The 15,880-nt window shown below is 56.2% G+C and overlaps 4 protein-coding genes across 4 annotated transcripts; 2 read left to right on the forward strand and 2 right to left on the reverse strand.

Annotated features, from left to right (window-relative positions):
• The first annotated feature begins 4,228 nt into the window (after positions 1-4,228).
• On the forward strand, positions 4,229-5,039 carry B0T26DRAFT_484042 (uncharacterized protein). Its single transcript, XM_060435290.1, has one exon. The coding sequence runs from the start codon at positions 4,325-4,327 to the stop codon at positions 4,838-4,840; it is 516 nt and encodes a 171-aa protein (XP_060292167.1). The 5' UTR covers positions 4,229-4,324; the 3' UTR covers positions 4,841-5,039.
• A 1,297-nt stretch (positions 5,040-6,336) lies between these two features.
• Positions 6,337-8,687, reverse strand: B0T26DRAFT_729064 (uncharacterized protein). Its single transcript, XM_060442939.1, has 4 exons — positions 8,482-8,687; positions 7,901-8,382; positions 7,478-7,845; positions 6,337-7,430 (listed from the first exon to the last, which is right to left on the reverse strand). Exons 1-4 carry the CDS (start codon positions 8,566-8,568, stop codon positions 6,490-6,492), a joined length of 1,878 nt encoding a protein of 625 aa, XP_060292168.1. The 5' UTR covers positions 8,569-8,687; the 3' UTR covers positions 6,337-6,489.
• A 1,645-nt stretch (positions 8,688-10,332) lies between these two features.
• B0T26DRAFT_656598 (uncharacterized protein) lies at positions 10,333-11,769 on the forward strand (the record flags this gene model as incomplete). The annotated part of the gene is made up of 3 exons (XM_060438723.1): positions 10,333-10,575; positions 10,691-11,277; positions 11,361-11,769. The coding sequence occupies 3 exons, from the start codon at positions 10,333-10,335 to the stop codon at positions 11,767-11,769; spliced, it is 1,239 nt and encodes a 412-aa protein (XP_060292169.1).
• Positions 11,770-12,893: 1,124 nt separating this feature from the next.
• B0T26DRAFT_655369 (major facilitator superfamily domain-containing protein) lies at positions 12,894-14,483 on the reverse strand (the record flags this gene model as incomplete). The annotated part of the gene is made up of 3 exons (XM_060438619.1): positions 12,894-13,059; positions 13,115-13,399; positions 13,489-14,483. The coding sequence occupies 3 exons, from the start codon at positions 14,481-14,483 to the stop codon at positions 12,894-12,896; spliced, it is 1,446 nt and encodes a 481-aa protein (XP_060292170.1).
• Between the last annotated feature and the right edge of the window lie 1,397 nt (positions 14,484-15,880).

Here is a 15,880-nt window from a genome sequence, read left to right on the forward strand (position 1 = left end):
GCCATCAATCTATTGTTTTTTTTGCGGGTCAAACAGGGATTCGGCTGGGCTAGTGGCTTGGTGGCGATTTCAATGTACTTTTTGGCCAACTACGATTCGAAAAGACGTTTTCTACGGTCCGAGTAGACATTCCCTATTATATACGATATTGCCTGGGCTCCTAATGTCGAAGATCCTCGCGAACACCCTCCTGCTCTCCTGCTCTCCTGCTCGTCAATATGGATAAGTACGAGGGCCCGCCCTGCTTTCCTAATAACGAAGCTATTCTCCGGACCGTTGTGCCGATATTCCCGTCCAAGCGAGACTTCAATGTTAGCGAAAGAGCCTGTTCACGGACCCAGTTCCCCGTGACGATCGCCTACGCTATTACGGTACACAAGTCTCAGGGTGCCACGCTCGAGAAGGCAGTGGTTGATCTCGCGCAGAGCGATTTCACGGCCGGGCTGAAATATGTGGCTGCGTCCCGCGTTACTACCCTTGGGGGTTTGATGATCGAAGCTCCCTTTTCCCTCACTAACCTACGGATCGGCAATGACTCTACGGGGGATTCCCGGGCGGCAGATTACCGCCGCCGCCTTGATGGTGGGGAGATGATGGTTCCCTGACCCTCTCTCGCCGACGGGCATGTACTGCAGTAATTATGGAACTATAGTCTTCGCCGGCCAAGGGCTCGCGACGCGTTGTTGGACTTTTTCCTTCTTCCCTTCCTTAGTTTAGAATCTTCGTCGATAGCACCTAATGGACTGAGTTCGCCTCAATGCCTTGCCCTGGTCGTGATAAGCAGTAGAAGACAAGAGCGTATTAACGACTTTCGAGCGCAGCGAGCAGCCCGCGGCAGGCGCCCCCGGAGGGCCGCCGGAGGCATCATGGGGTGTCGTTGGGCTGTGGATGTGATAGCCAGACGGCTAGGCTGAGGCTCAACACCATAGGAAGCATCGCCAACCACTTTCGAGCGCAGCGAGCAGCCCGCGGCAGGCGCCCCCGGGGGGCCGCCGGAGGCATCATGGGGGTGTCGTTGGGCCGGGGATGCGATAGCCAGACGGCTAGGCTGAGGCTCAACACCATAGAAAGCATCACCACCACTACAAATTCACGTATATTGTGCTTCAGTATACTTGACATATTGACTTCCGTCTTTGAGCCAGTTGACTGTTGCTTACTCAGCCGGAAAACACATCTGAACTACGAAGTCCTCGGAAATCGCGTTTTCAGAGCCTGGCCCGGCTTTGAGCGAATTTCCTATTTAGGAAGCCCGGACCTGTCACAGGTTGTGGTACCAAGTAGGGTTTACCATACACATTTCCTAACGATCTACCTAAATCGGCCAGCCCTGACGACGCCGATTGATTCAACTCCCGTTCGCCGGCTCTCTCCGTTGACGCCTTCCTGGCCGCCCAGGTTATGTATAAAACGACCAAGTACCAATAATAATTACGCGCATATGATGTTGATGATGTCTTCAGGTACGAGGAAGATTGAACGCGGCCCGGGCTATTTTACGGTTTCTCCGGCTCAGGTGTCCTCCATTGAGTACGCAAAGCTGGTTTAGGTTTGATCTGCCCGAAAAGATTAGCCCTTTCATCTAGGAATGGCAGGTCCAGTATTACTGACCTGGGGATCGACCTGGGAACTGGCCTCATCCTGAGGAATCTCGAGAAGACGTGGTGTAGAGTGAGAGTGTGCCATCTATGACAAGTTGCATTGGGATTGCCGAATTCCGCCCGGCCCGGCGAAAGTAGTTCAATGGGTCTTTTATCATCTACTATACTAAGCGCTGGGTATCTTGTCGATGTCGGCGTTTCCTACATGCCAAGTCGGGAAGATATTCCAAATAGAGACGCTGTTTATTTCTCTTGATACACCGTAAGGCGGTTATAGTGACAGTCGCAAAACTGACAAGGTTGATGAAAGATGGTGGGGGAACCAAACTGTCGGGTTTTGATCGCGACGGTGATTGGACACTTGCAATACGAGAAATCCTCCCAAAGTCACTTCGGAGTACACGTATACATGTGCAGGAGGTCACGGGGCGAGGAATTGACCAAGATTGCTCTGCACCTTTCACGCCTCCGTCACGCGCTCGATACACTAACCCCATTTACCTGCAGAGCAGCCTCCCAATAACCTCCACCCAACAGCCTCTGCATGAAAGGTGACTCTGAGAACGCGCGCGGTTATATAACGAAGTGGCAAAAGTTTTTGTGAGATATCACAAGAGTTAGGGCAACAGGGAACTTTCGTGTGTTGCGGTACACGGAGGGAGGGGGAAATCCTCGTCCCCTGTTGGTGGCGTTTCAAACACACCTCCCACGGGTTACGGCCCTAACTAGTCCACTAAATTTTCGAGACCATCTAAGCCTACACAGCTGTCGTCAGGGACTATAGGGCCGACGACGATTCTGACTCTCCAGCGGCTCACGAGGTTCGCAACAACGGGACAGAGAGTATATTGTATTATCTGAGTCGTAGAGTTCGGGATGGAACAGCCGAGGAAGGCGGCTAGCTGCATCTCGAGGCCGTCTTTGCTTCCTCCTTGACGAGCCAAATATAAAGCAAGCTAATTCTCTTTATGCGCACGCCCGTCATATCATTTTCACTCATGACTCCCCGCAATGCGTGCACCGGTATTCCTCTTTCGCTATAGCGCAGACCCTCGAGTTGGCGATAGCTCGAGCAACACACTGCGAAGACGCACCGTGTCCAGTCCCCTTGTCCTGTGTACCAACTTGGGAAACCGCCGTTGAGCTTTTTGGCGTAGTCAGATTTTTGCTCACAATTTTTCCTTCTCTGACCGTTCTTTCTCCGAAGCCGCGCATTGTTAGCTAGTAGATCTCATGAATTGAGCTAGCTTCGCAGGAACGAGCCCGCTCCCGCAGGGCCGACAGCACGAACAGCACCGTCGTTACACCAATCTTAGTGCGTTGCCGTTGAACAGGCAAGCCACGCGCGGGGCTGGCTTCCATCGTGGCACAACCCCGGAGCGCTAGATGCCAGTGCTTGCGTTGTCTCATCGTACGAACTGGAGAATTGAATGCTACGTGAAATGAACCTCGTTAAGGAATCTGGGTTCCTGCGGGTAGGAAAAGGATATGGCTATGGGCATGTAGAGCGCTATCACTTAAGAGAAGAGAATCTATCTAAAATTATCAGGCCTAATCATAAGTCTAACGGGCGTTTTATTTCAAGCAAGGCCGCCGGGTCAGGTCAGGATATCGGCAGAGTCGATTCCAGGAGACGGGTTCGCCACAAGCCTGTAAGTAATGCCTGAAATGGGGACAAGCAGTAACACCTGCTAGTAGTGACCGGACATTTAGCAGGTCTCTGCCAGTGCTGTCCTAGTCCCCTGTAAAGTGGGGTGGGACAGCTTTAGTACAGGGGACTAGGACAGCCGACTTATGCACTCGGTATCTGCGGGGGGGGAGCCGGAGAATGCCAATCATGGAGGTCCTGCAGACACCCATGAACTCTGGTGGGTGATCTTGACGGTGGATGAGGCAAGGGCCTTTAATGGCCAGGCACGCACGATCACGGCCAAGCTTGAGCGACATCTGGATATGCCTGGCAGCTGGCTCATCGGTATCACACTGAATTTCGGAATGATCTAAGCCGAGAGCGCACCTCGAGCGCTCCAACGAGGCAGCGTTAGCTCCTGCTGAGCGTTTTAGGGGTTTCAGCGCTGTGCGCTGCCCCCTCTGAAAGAGCGCTGAGACCAGTGCCGCACCAACAAAGGAGGAGCCAGCCGGCGTGATCAACTTTCGTACATCCTTACTTGCAATAGTGCCTATAGTGGTAGCTAGGAGGCACTTATGACCCGGCGGCTGGCTGGCCGTGATCAGCTTTGGGAGACCACAGCAGCGCCGTCTGCGTCGCCCACCTTTCGTCGCCCACCTTTCGTCGCTCACCTTTCGTCGCCTACCTTTCGTCGCCTACCTTTCGTCGCCTACCTTTCCTCGCCCACCTTTCGTCGCCCACCTTTCGTCGCCCACCTTTCGTCGCCCACCTTTCCTCGGGCGATTTACGCAGCAATATTGGCCTGCAGAACGCTCATGCGCAGCTCAACTTCTTTGCTAAAAGCAACGGTCTCTGCATTAAGACCCGCTCCAGATGTCCATTTACGCTATATTCGAATACGGGAGGCACGGTATTTACGATTAAAATTAAGTATTTAATTTAGAGAAAGTCTACTCGGACTGTAGAAAACGTCTACTCGGACTGTAGCTAGCAAAAAGGTACATTGGGATCCCCGCCAAGCCACTAGCTCAGCCGAATCCCTGTTTTACCCGGAAAAAAACAATAGATTGATGGCCAACCCGCTCATCTTCAGATGGCTGGTACAATGCAGCTTCAACTGCGCCCGGCGCCCGGACCCCGCCCCCCACCGGACCTAGCCAAATTTCTTCCCTGCAAGGCTGCAATTGAAGTCATCGCCAAATCCACCAAATCCACCAAAAACATCACCACAATACCGTCAATTGAGCCACAACAACAGCAGCGCCATTTTATCGCTGCGCAAGTAGGTGCATCGCTTCATATTCAATTAGCGAAGCTAACTAGCAATAGAATGGCCTCGCGCGCCGATTCTCCCGACGACGGGGACCCTTTTTACCTGACACCCGACCTACCTGCACCCGCGCCCGCGCTCGAGACCGAGTCCCGGCAGACGGACCTCCCGCCCGAACACGACCTCCTCAACAACAAATATGAATCTATCGACACATTGATGCTTGAGCTTCAAGCCTGGGCCAACGAACAGGGCTTTTCCGTCAAGAAAGCGCGTGCCTGTAACTACATTAAGGACCTCGGACCCTCACGAGTCGATATTTCCTGCCTTTCAGGATAAATTGCGAGCCTCAGAGGCACATTCTCGCAAGACGGACACCACAAAGCGCGACTGCTGCTTCAAGGCAGTTGCAAGGGCTTTGGCTGTCAACAACAGACAATAGACCCGACAAATGAAGGAAGCAGGGTACACACATCGTCTCGCGCAACGCAAAGTCGATCTACTTCTTCCCCGCCGGGGGTTTACCGCCGAAGAGAAGGTATTCGTGGCCGACTATAACGACAAGCCGGGCAAGAAGAATCGTGACATTGCGATGGAACTTCGCAGAAGATTTCCCTCTATACAATTCAATCGCAACTTCGCAACCTTCGCTTTTCTCTCCGCAAGGATGACCTCATCTGGCACGCCTGCCCCTACGCCCACGGCACGCAGGGCCCGAGGAGGCGTTACGAAGGCCTCAACACACGGTACAGGGACTCGTCGCACTGCCCGGGCTTTGGCTGCTGCATTTGACGCCCAACAGAGTAGCGATCTCGATGCATAGGCAGGGCAGGTTTTTTGTATACGGATACTTCAGGTATGAAATACTCGGCTCTACTGAGGTAAATTCAGTCTCCTTTGCGGTCTGCTGGCTATGGATAACGGCGGCAAAACGATAACGGAAATTCCCTGACACGAGTCGTACATCGTTTGCCGGCGTTGGCGGCATTTGACTTGGCAGGTGGTACTTATGTCGGGGTCTTTCAGGCTGGACGCTTCAATTCTACCTTCTCTGAGTGAAGCGTAGGTCAGGCTCAAGTGATCCGCAAAGACTTGACTTGATGTGATGCCCATAACGACTGGTGGTTGAGAGTTGCGAAGACTGGGGTGCGTTGGCGGGCGTCGTAACTCGTACCCTATCGCCCTAGCACTGCAAAATGCTTCTCTAATTGGTAGGTGATTTACAATATACTGTGAATAGCATACTGGAATTGATATGATTGGTAGTTGATTCACAACATATTGTGAATCACGGTATGTTGGAATGATATGATTGGTTACTGGTCCATACCCTCTTGAGCGAGCTGTCTCTCTTGGGCATTGGTATGCCCCAGAACGGCGGCTGCCGCCCCAGCTCCTTTGCTCCTTCCCTTCCCTTCCGGTCTTCTAGCTTGGGCGACGGCAGGCCGGATGTCGAGTGTGAGCCCGGTGGCGAGCGTTGGGTTGGCAACCCGCGCGGCTGCCTCTGCTGTTCCCCGTCGAGCCCGTCGGAGCGGACCACGTCTGGCATTTTGCCCTTGTGGAGGCAGGCCTTGCCGAGGGCTAATACCAGCAGTGCCAGGCCGTCGTCAATGCTAGGTTTGCTGGGCTTATAAGGCGTATTGACTGTGATATCTATAGCTATACTACAGCTATACTATAGGCTTTGATCAAACCTAATGCCTAGCAGCTCTTTGCAGATGACTGTGCATCAATATGGAAGCTCTTAAACTAATAAGACTATCGGCGAAGCTCGGTGCAACGGATCAAGAAATAGTCAATTTAGTGCTTCGCCCGTCCCCTGTTACCAAATCCTCAACTACTCAACTCCTTTCCGTTCTACTTGACTCTCCCAATTATCTTTATTATATAACGTAATGCCTATAGAGAATATCATCCCGGCCCGTTTCGCCACGCTTGCAGATCTTCCTCGTCGGGGATCTAATCTATATATAGTACAACTAATACACTCAGGCCCGTAGTTTGACGCCGTGGACCTTCTGTATATGATTCTTGTAATGGCTCAAGTGTTTGAACCCCAGCGCCTCATCCTTGCACTTCGGGTGGTTGTACGATATTTGCTCTACGCTGTCTAGGTATTGCGCGTGGTTCCTGTCGAAATGGTCGTGCATCACCGCCAGTCGATAGTACTTGAACGTCCGTTCTTCATAGGTTAGCATCTCATCCCCGATGCAGCGCGGACATTGCCTCTTGTTTATCTTATACGGAAAGAGGTCCGGTCCAGGAGACTCCTTCACCGTGACGTCGGCCTGCGCCTGCGCCCTCCGTCGGATGCGGCCCCGCCTCGCCGTCTCCCGTTTGCCGCACAGGATGACCACCAGCTCGCCTGCCCGGATCCTGAGTTCGAGGAGCTCTGCGAGGCCCAAGTTGTCCGGCTGGTTGTAGAGGATCTCGGCGAGCTGAGCGCGCTCGGTAATCTGCAGGTCGGCGGCCGGCTTGACGTACTCCTCTTGCCCATCGGCATCCATGTCCCAGGTTGGGCGGTTATAAAAGTAATGTTTCCGGTACTCTCGCCGGATAGTTGTCTTCCGCTGCTGCTCCTTGGTCGCGATCCACTTGGTTAGTTCTCGAATCTTGCCCTCGTTTTTCGAGCCCTTGATCCGGTGCCGGCCGCCTTTGAGCTGTGCCCTCTCCGCCTTCAGCGCTTCGATCTGCGGATCGGGCAGCATCAGCTCCCAGACATCATCGGGAACCATGTCTTTGCTCGCGCGAGGGTCGCGCGTAAGGCCGATATGCGTAAGCATTGCGAGTAGACTGTCCTCGGTCGGCTCCTCCAAGAACGCGTTCTGAAGGTGGAACCCAACCTTCTCGTTAATATATGCGTTGTTGAACGTAGCCCACTTCGGGTCGTGGCGCATCATCTGATCGCGGACAGCATCGGAGGCGTTGCCTATACGCTGTTAGAATAAGGCTAACCTGGATATGAAGAGAACGTACCGTCTGCTGCGTTAGCCGCTCCCCTACGCCAGGCCTTTGGTTCGATTGAATTCTCTTCTCCAGCGTCGAGCGACTGCCGCTCCATGTCGTAACGTAGCTTATGGTAGGGAAGCGGTTGATACTTCCGCTCCTCGGATTCTTCCTCCGCAATAGACTCGTCGTACCGGCGGAAGACAGGCCGCTTGAGCCATTCCTCCTTCCATCGCAAAGGGGTACACTTAACTGGCCCCTTGTTCCTTGTCTCAAAGACTCCCCTGACGCTGGTAAACTTCAGTGCGGCAAACGCGCCATCGTGTACTGCTAAGCTGACGATGATAGTAATGAAACAGAAGATCAACCTCCTAGCAGGGGTAAAGAAGAAGATAGTCCTAGAAGGGAGATTATTAACTATGAGATATTAAAGAGCTAGAGGTAGTGACTTACGGCTTCGGCTTATTATCTACCCCTTTGTGGTGCGCGAGCCTGATGGCCATAGCAAGGCCCTCGTCGCCGGTTTCCGGATGGCGCACGACCATTAGTTGAATATCCTCGTAACAGAGCGCTTTTGGGCGTCCACGATCCTTGTGCTCCTGCGAGATCATCTCTTCCAGCACCGTAGAATTTTCATCGGGCGCCTTGTCTCCGTCGCTCCCAGTAGAGATATAGGAGAAGAGCTCCTTTAGACACTCGTCATCGTCACTCCTTTTCTCTCCGTCTACAAACTCAGCCGGCCGCCCCCCTGTGAAGGCAAGACTGAGGTAGCATCCCGGCAGTTGGATACGGTGCCCTTCCCAAGGGAAGATACTAGTATCATACTGGATATTGAAGGTCAATAGGACTAGCAAAGTGTCTACATTCGCGACGTCTTTTCCGAAGGTGTTTGTCGCTTGTAGGTTGTACTTGGGAATCAAGACGGTATCATGCCACTGACAAGGCGCGTTAGCAATAAGCTCGGGAACGAAGTGTCGGCGTCGAGGCCTGCTCGACGTGCTCGAACGGCTTGAGCGGTAGGTGCCTTTGCGTACGGTGCCTGATGTTGAGTGTCGAGGGCTATTGACTCTGACGATGTCAGTCGACAAGCCGGGAATGATGGGAGGCGTAAGGGGAGCCATTTTACGTCTGGTTGCGCCGCTGCGCTGATATAATGGGGAGCCGAAAATGGATTCGAGGTTGAAGAAAACGGATTCCTGGATTGCGAGAGCGACTGCTTTCTCGAGCCAACTGCTACCCAGGACTGGGACGCTCATTGGACAGTGGGGCAAGGTGGGGCAGCAGGTCCGCAGATGAACTAATTGGAGAGGTACCTAGTACCTCGCTGTGAGAAGCGTCCCGCACTGTCAAGGCACCCGAAAATGGCGGCCCCGCCTTGCCAAATTCGGCGGCCAGAACAGCAAATCGTAGACTTAATCTGTAATGCAATGGCCTATTGTAATGCAATGGCCTATTGTAATGCAATGTAGTACGATATTTTTCTTTCTTTTTCTTATTTCATTCCTTAAAACCCCAGGAGCAAAGCAACTTGTTGTACACGTACCTTTTTCTTTGCTGTTTTTGTAACGGGTTCTTTGCATGCAAGTACATGCAACAACACAGATACGGTCCTAACCAATTTACGCCCATAGTTTCCAATTTGTACATGTACATCCAATAGCCTATTGTAATGCAATGTAGTTGTTGGAACAACGCGCTAGTCAGCCACAGATGTGGCGGTGGAGGCGCAAGCAGCCACATGTGGCTATGGAGGCGCAGGGGCCCAGGGCCACCGAACCTAAATAAGTGGCCGTAGGCCACTTCCACCTTCCTTCTTAGATCTACATAGACATCAACAACCAACACTTGAACCACCAGTTTTCGGCGTACAGCTACGCCCTGTTGCTTCCAGTACCGGTACCTGGTGATTCCAACAGTAGTACCATTTTTTCTTTCTTTTTCTTATTTCGTTCCTTGAAATCCCAGGACCAAAGCAACTTGTTGTACCTTTTTCTTGGCTGTTTTGTAACGGGTTCTTTGCATGAAGTACATGCATCGACAGAGATACGGTCCTAACCAATTCACGCCCGTAGTAATGCAATGTAGTACCATTTTTTCTTTCTTTCTCTTATTTCATTCCTTGAAATCCCAGGAGCAAAGCAACTTGTTGTACCTTTTTCTTTGCTGTTTTCGTAACGGGTTCTTTGCATGCAAGTACATGCAACGACAGACATACGTCCTAACCAATTCACGCCCGTAGTTTCCATTCTGATGAGATGATCATCACAAGCCTACAGAGATGTGATGTGATGCCCCTAGATACCATTCTAAGACCGAATGGCATGTGATTCGGAGTGGCCAGCGTCAACCCCGCCCGTCAGCCACTCTGTCGTGCTCACCAACATACAGGGGAACAAGCTACGACAGTTCTATTGAGGCAGGCTCAGCAGGCTCAGCAGGCACATTTGGGAGTGTGCCAACAGATATCGGCACCTAAACACTCCCACCCAAACACTCTCCATACAAACACTCTGCACCCAATCAGAATACTAATCTGCTCCACCAAGGTCCCGCCAGGGCTGGGCAGCCCAACCGGCCGTGCATGATGCATGCGAACCCCTGCTGCCATCACTCAACAAACCCGAACCCAACCGGCGCAGACTGATAATTGCGGGTCTGCCGCGGCCCACCGAGTTTCCAGCCGAGGCAAGTTTCCACACCGTGGCGGGCATGAGACAGACACAGCTTGTTCATAACTCGCAAGTCTCTCTAGCATGTCCATCTGAGCACTGCATGGCCATCTGAGCACCTACCCCGAGAAACTCCTACCCCGAGAAAGACAACTGGGGTTTGGCTGTGCTCGAGTCTGATCGGCAATGTCATTCGTCACGGACGGAATGGCTGCGATGCTACCGGCCGGCTCGGGAAACCACTGCTCGGCCATGCTGGTTGTTCTCGGGCTGGCCTACCTGCTCCTAGTGCGGTCCATGCGACACCAGCGCGCCTCCAGCATCGGCGCCGCTTTCGCGCACGGAAAGAGGCCCCTGTCAAGCATGACGACAGACGAGGCGTACGACATCATGGCCCAGCTGCAAGAGCTCGAGTTCCCCTACGCCATGAACAAGGCCCGCAGAATTGCGTTGCTCAAGGTTGTTTGCCCCCCCTCCCCCCTCCTCCCCCCTCCTTGAACTCGAGCCTGGCCGTCTTGCCAACAACAACAACAACAACAACAACAAGAACAACATCGCTTACACTGCGTACCAGGCCGGCGCGATCCCGACCATGTCCCGGCTGTTCGCGGCCACGGGGCAAAACACGAGACGCAACGCCGGGCGGCGGTCCGTCGACACCGAGATCCTGCTGCGCGAGGTGCAGTCCAAGCCGCGCTCGTCAGAGCGCTACATGCAGGCGGTGGCGCGCATGAACTTTCTGCACGCGCGGTACCGCAAGGCCGGCAAGATCCTCGACGCCGACCTGCTGCACACGTTAGGGTCCAACGTGGTGGAGATGTTCCGCATTGTTGATGGCGGCGAGTGGCGCAGCCTCACAGACGTCGAGCGCTGTGCCATCGGCATCTTCCACCGCCACCTCGGCGAAGACATGGGCATCCCGCTGGACGCGCTGCCGTCGGGCGCGGGCGGCGGCTGGCGCGACGGCGCCCACTTCGCCGCCGAGCTGAGGGACTGGACCGTCGCCTACGAGGAGGCCGTCGCCCGCCCCGTGCCGACTGGTAACCAGTACGTCCGCGTCTACGTCGACTCGGCCACGTCGGCCATGCCCCGTGCCGTCACCACGCTCGTGCGCAAGATCCTGGGCTCCAACCTCGACACGACGATGCGGACGTCGCTCAAGTAGGTTAGGACTAGAGCACCAAAGACATGACGGCCCGGCCATGCGAGAGCGCGGCAATTTGCTAACGCCTCTGTCCAATCAGCCTCGAACCGCCGGGGCCCGTCCTCGTGCTGTACCTGGAAACACTCGGCCTGGTGCGCAAGCTGGTGCTGCGGCACCTCTGCCTGCCGCGGCCGTCGTCCTGGGCCGTCAAGGCCGTCGACGAGCAGCCGAACCCCGCGACGGGGCTGTACAACTTCGAGCACGCCGGGTTCCAACCGTGGTACGTCAAGCCGACGTTTGGCGCCAGGTGGCGGCCGTCGGCGCTGCTCGTGCGCGCGCTCGGCGGCAGGGCGCCCGGCACCCACGGCGAGAGGTTCCACCCGCAAGGCTACTCGCTCGAGACCATCGGGCCGGCGCCGCAGGAGGGCAAGGGGTTGGAGGAAATGAGTGCCACGGTGGAGTTCATGAAGGGGCGGGGGTCTGCCAAGTGTCCGTTTGCGCAGAAATAGATAAGGTAAGGAAAGGGAAAAAAGACATGTTATTGGTCGAATACAAATGATCAACGGCGCTATGTGCCCCGGCGAAAACTTTGATCTCGCATGGCGGTGGTAAGGCTCGGGAGTCGGCCGGTACCACTCTGTCGGAGTATTACTTTTGTTCGTTTTTTCGTGTGTGAGTGGTGATGGGTAGGTATAAGCAGTTTCACTTTGTGGCAGAACTGACTGCGGAAGTCGTCCCCCCCTAAAGCAGAGTCTCCTCGAGCAGACGGAATACTACATGCTGAATGACATGTCACTTTGTTGCGTCCCTGGCTTGTTCATCTGTGGCGAGGCGGTCAAGGATGGAGTGCCGAATACCCGACGAAGCGAACACGCATACTTCGACTTGGCCTGGCTGTATGGATTCAGCCATTGCAACCGTGTGCCGCACACAGTATCCGCCCCGGTACGAAAAAACATACCCGTTGCAACGGTAAGCCAACGCTCCCTGCGTACATACAATACTAGGACTGTGCCGTCTCAGCGCTGCTTGCAGGTGACGATGTTGCGGCTGGGTTAGGTAAGGTGACGAGCCTGCTGGCCTCGGGAATCGGGTCGGAGTCCGACACGTTGCCCAGACGTGCACATCGTAACACCATGGCGCCTGAGTAAGGTGATATGCACGAAAGCCGGCACGGAAGCCGGCACACTCACAGGTTCTCGGCTCCACCTCCCGAGCCTTGGCGCTGTTGCGCATCCACGGGCATCGTGGAGTTCCACAGCAGCGCCCTTCCACAGCAGCGCCCTTCCCAGCGGCGCCCTTCCACAGCAGCGTGCCCTGAGACACAGACACGCTTTATGCAGCTGACAAGAGATACGCTGCAGGTAGCCGACATCAGACCTGCATGCAGAGCCGCACCACCGTTTGCTGCCCGGCGCGGTTTGCTGCCCGGCGCGGTTTGCTGCCCGGCGCGGCTAAAAAACACGGCGCTTCCTTTGGATCTCACCGCCTAAAACCGGTAACTTGGCCAACACGTTTGAATTCATGTCTATCTAGACCAGTGCCACAGCCGCACCACGATGCTGACAGACAAGGTGCTCGGCGTTGCAGCCGGATACGCGTTGCCAGGATCGCAACTTTCAGCCCACGCAGCTCACGCCTTCCACGTGCCGAGCTGCAGCCGCAGGAAATACGTGGCCGGAATAAGCAGTGCGCCTCCCGCCAGGCAAGACACGCCCGAGAACAGCTGCAGGCCAGAGAAATCGGTGTTGTTCTGGCGGCCCAGGATGGCGCCCATGATGGGCAGGCCCGTGAGAGTGCTGTTACGTGACTTATCAGCACTCTGGTTAACACACTAGGGAGGGGGGAACCCACGAGAGAGCCATGACGACCTGGAAAGTCCCAAAACGCTGGCCGATGGTCTCGATGCTGCCGGCCTTAGCGGCGCACGGCATCAGCAGCGACACAAAGGCGCCGCTAGCGAAGCCGTAGACGGCCGCGAACACGATGACACCAGCGTGCGACGCGTGGTAGTTGAAGGGCAGCCACAGCGCCAGGATCGACGCGCCCGTCAGCAGCGAGCAGCCCGTGATGACGTTGAAGCAGCCGATGCGGTCGGCGTAGAAGGGCGGCAGCACGCGGCCGGGGATGGACGTGGCGCTGTGGTCCGTGGTCAGCGGTCAGTGTCGGGGGCCGAGCATTCAAAATAGGGCCGAGCATGTAAAAGGGGGTGCTGTCGAGCGACGTACTTGATGATAGACACCAGCCCGAGGGCCAGGTCCGGCGAGAAGCCCTGCTGCAGCGCCATGCTGGAGATGAAGTCGAAGGGCCCCCAGAGCCCCCACATGGTCAGGAAAGTGCCGGCCGAGTAGAGGCCAAACTGCTTCTGGCCAAACAGGGAGAAGTCGAACCACTTGACCTTGGGGTCCCACCTCTTGGGCGGCAGGCGTGCGCGCACCATGAAGATGGACGAGGCCAGCAGCACGCCGATCAGCAGGGCACTGTAACGCAGGGCACCGGGCAGGCCGATGTCGGCCTGCAGCCGGTTCAGCATCACGGGGAAGACGACGCCGCCCATGCTGCTGCCCGACGCCGCGATGCCGCCGGCCAGGCCCCGCCGCCTGACGAACCACTGTCCAACACAGACCAGACCGGCAGTGAAGACAGCGCCGGACCCGACGCCAAACACGAGGCCCTGGCTGAGGAAGATCTGGTAGTAGCGGGTGGACAGGCTAGTCATGCACAGGGCGAAGACGCACAGCGCGGCGCCAGGGTACAGCACGGGGGCCGGGCCGAAGGTGTCGATCAGCCGCCCGAACAGCGGGCCGGGCGCCCACATCAGCGCCAGCTGCACCGAGAAGATCCATGCAATGTCCGACGACGAGTAGTCGCGCAGCGTCGTCTCCTGGTAGACAGTCTGGAACACGCCGATGGCCGCGAGGAAGCCGAAGGTGCAGAACAGGCAGATCCACGCGCCAACGACGCAGATCCAGCCGCGCACACCCTCTTCGGGCGGGACGGCGGGCGCTGCGGCGGGCGTTGGCGCTGGTGTTGTAGTTGTGGTTCCCCCGGTAGGCGTTGGCGCCGGTGTTGTGTTTCCTCCGGCGGGCTCGGCGAGCGTCGGTGTTGGCGTCGCCCCCTTGGGCGGCGTCGAGGTGGCCGTGGTCGAGTCCGAGATGCCGCCGTCGCCGGGGCCGAGGCCGAGGCCGCCGGCGTCCTTTTCCGCGTCCCGGGCGTCGCTCATGGCGAGGACTCAGCGACGATTAACGGCTGGCTTGCAGAAACCCAATTCAAGCCGGTTCTAGACTAATTAGTTGCTGGCTGGCTGGCTGGCCGACCGACTAGCTAACCTCGCAGCTGGGGCTGGCAGTGACAGTGTTGAGTTGTGAGTATTTACAACGCGTCAAAACAGACTGAGACCGAGACTGAGACCGAGACTGAGACTGAGACTGAGACCGAGACTGAGACTGGAACCAAGATTGAGACTGGAACCAAGACTGAGACTGAGACTGAGACTGAGACACGGAGAGACGGACATGCACGCGTGCACCGCGGCGAAAAAAAAATACAGCCTTTGGTCAAGAGGGGATAAGTTGCTCCGGCGCGGAAGGCGAACCCGGCTCGCCCGTGCTTAATTTCCCCAGGGCAGTTTCAAACAATTGGCCGAGTGCGACCTCCCGCATAGAGAGTCGACTTTGTCTCGGCCCAGGAGCCCGGGTTGGTCGCGTTTCGCCCACGGATATAAGGCGCCTTGGCCGTTGTCTTTCCACCGCCGCTCCGGTCTGCCAGGGGGCGAGCGGCGGGCCGGGACCAGCCGGCCGGCCAATAGGGGTTATTTTTTATTTTTATTTTTGCTGCGCCGTGCATGCCCCGCCTGTCTGCCTGTCGGTCATACGAGATGCGCGTGCCAACAGCCACCCACAGAGCTGTCAGACGGCCTGTCAGTTCGTTTCTGTCCCACGGTCCCCCCGAGGCTCTCTGCACGTCAAGGAGATAAGCATCTGCACGTCAGGGGCCACAGGCGCTACCACTCGACTGCAGAAGACCCACTCAGCTGCAAAAGGCCCACTCAGCTGCAGAAGGCGGGCAGGCATGGGGATTCAATGCGTTAGCCAGCACGACGATCAACTAGGGAGGGGAGGCAGCGGCCGCCGTCGAAAGCGAGGAGTGACGCGAGACCCCAGCTAACGCAATACAATGCAAGCGCACGCAAGCAGCTCGGAAGGAGACCGCACGCAAGCAGCTCGGAAGGAGACGGCGACTAGGGTGTGCGCAGCCCGTGGCAGAATTTGTTGTTCGTCTGAACTTGCATACTAATCAGGTAGGCTAGAATTCTATGCAGCAGGCTGCCGGCACATCCGCCCCGGCCCCAGCCAGGCTTCCGATCCGACCCGCGCGCCCGCTCGCCCGCCGCCACTTTCTTCTCCATTACGCGGGATGGCGCCGCGTGCGGGGCTGGCTGGCTGGCTGGCTGGCTGGCTGTCTGTCTGTCTGGCTGTCTGTCTTCTGTCTTGCTTCACACGTGCTGGCAAGCCAAGCCACTTACGTCGAAACGCGTCTTGGCTAAACCGCACAACCGCACACCCGCACACCCGCACATCCTTGTTTTGACTTTATTGATAATCGACAGATTGCATTCGC

The sequence above is a fragment of the Lasiosphaeria miniovina genome (genome assembly GCF_030549165.1).
Source record: "Lasiosphaeria miniovina strain SMH2392-1A chromosome Unknown B0T26scaffold_7, whole genome shotgun sequence".
Lineage (NCBI taxonomy): Eukaryota > Fungi > Ascomycota > Sordariomycetes > Sordariales > Lasiosphaeriaceae > Lasiosphaeria > Lasiosphaeria miniovina.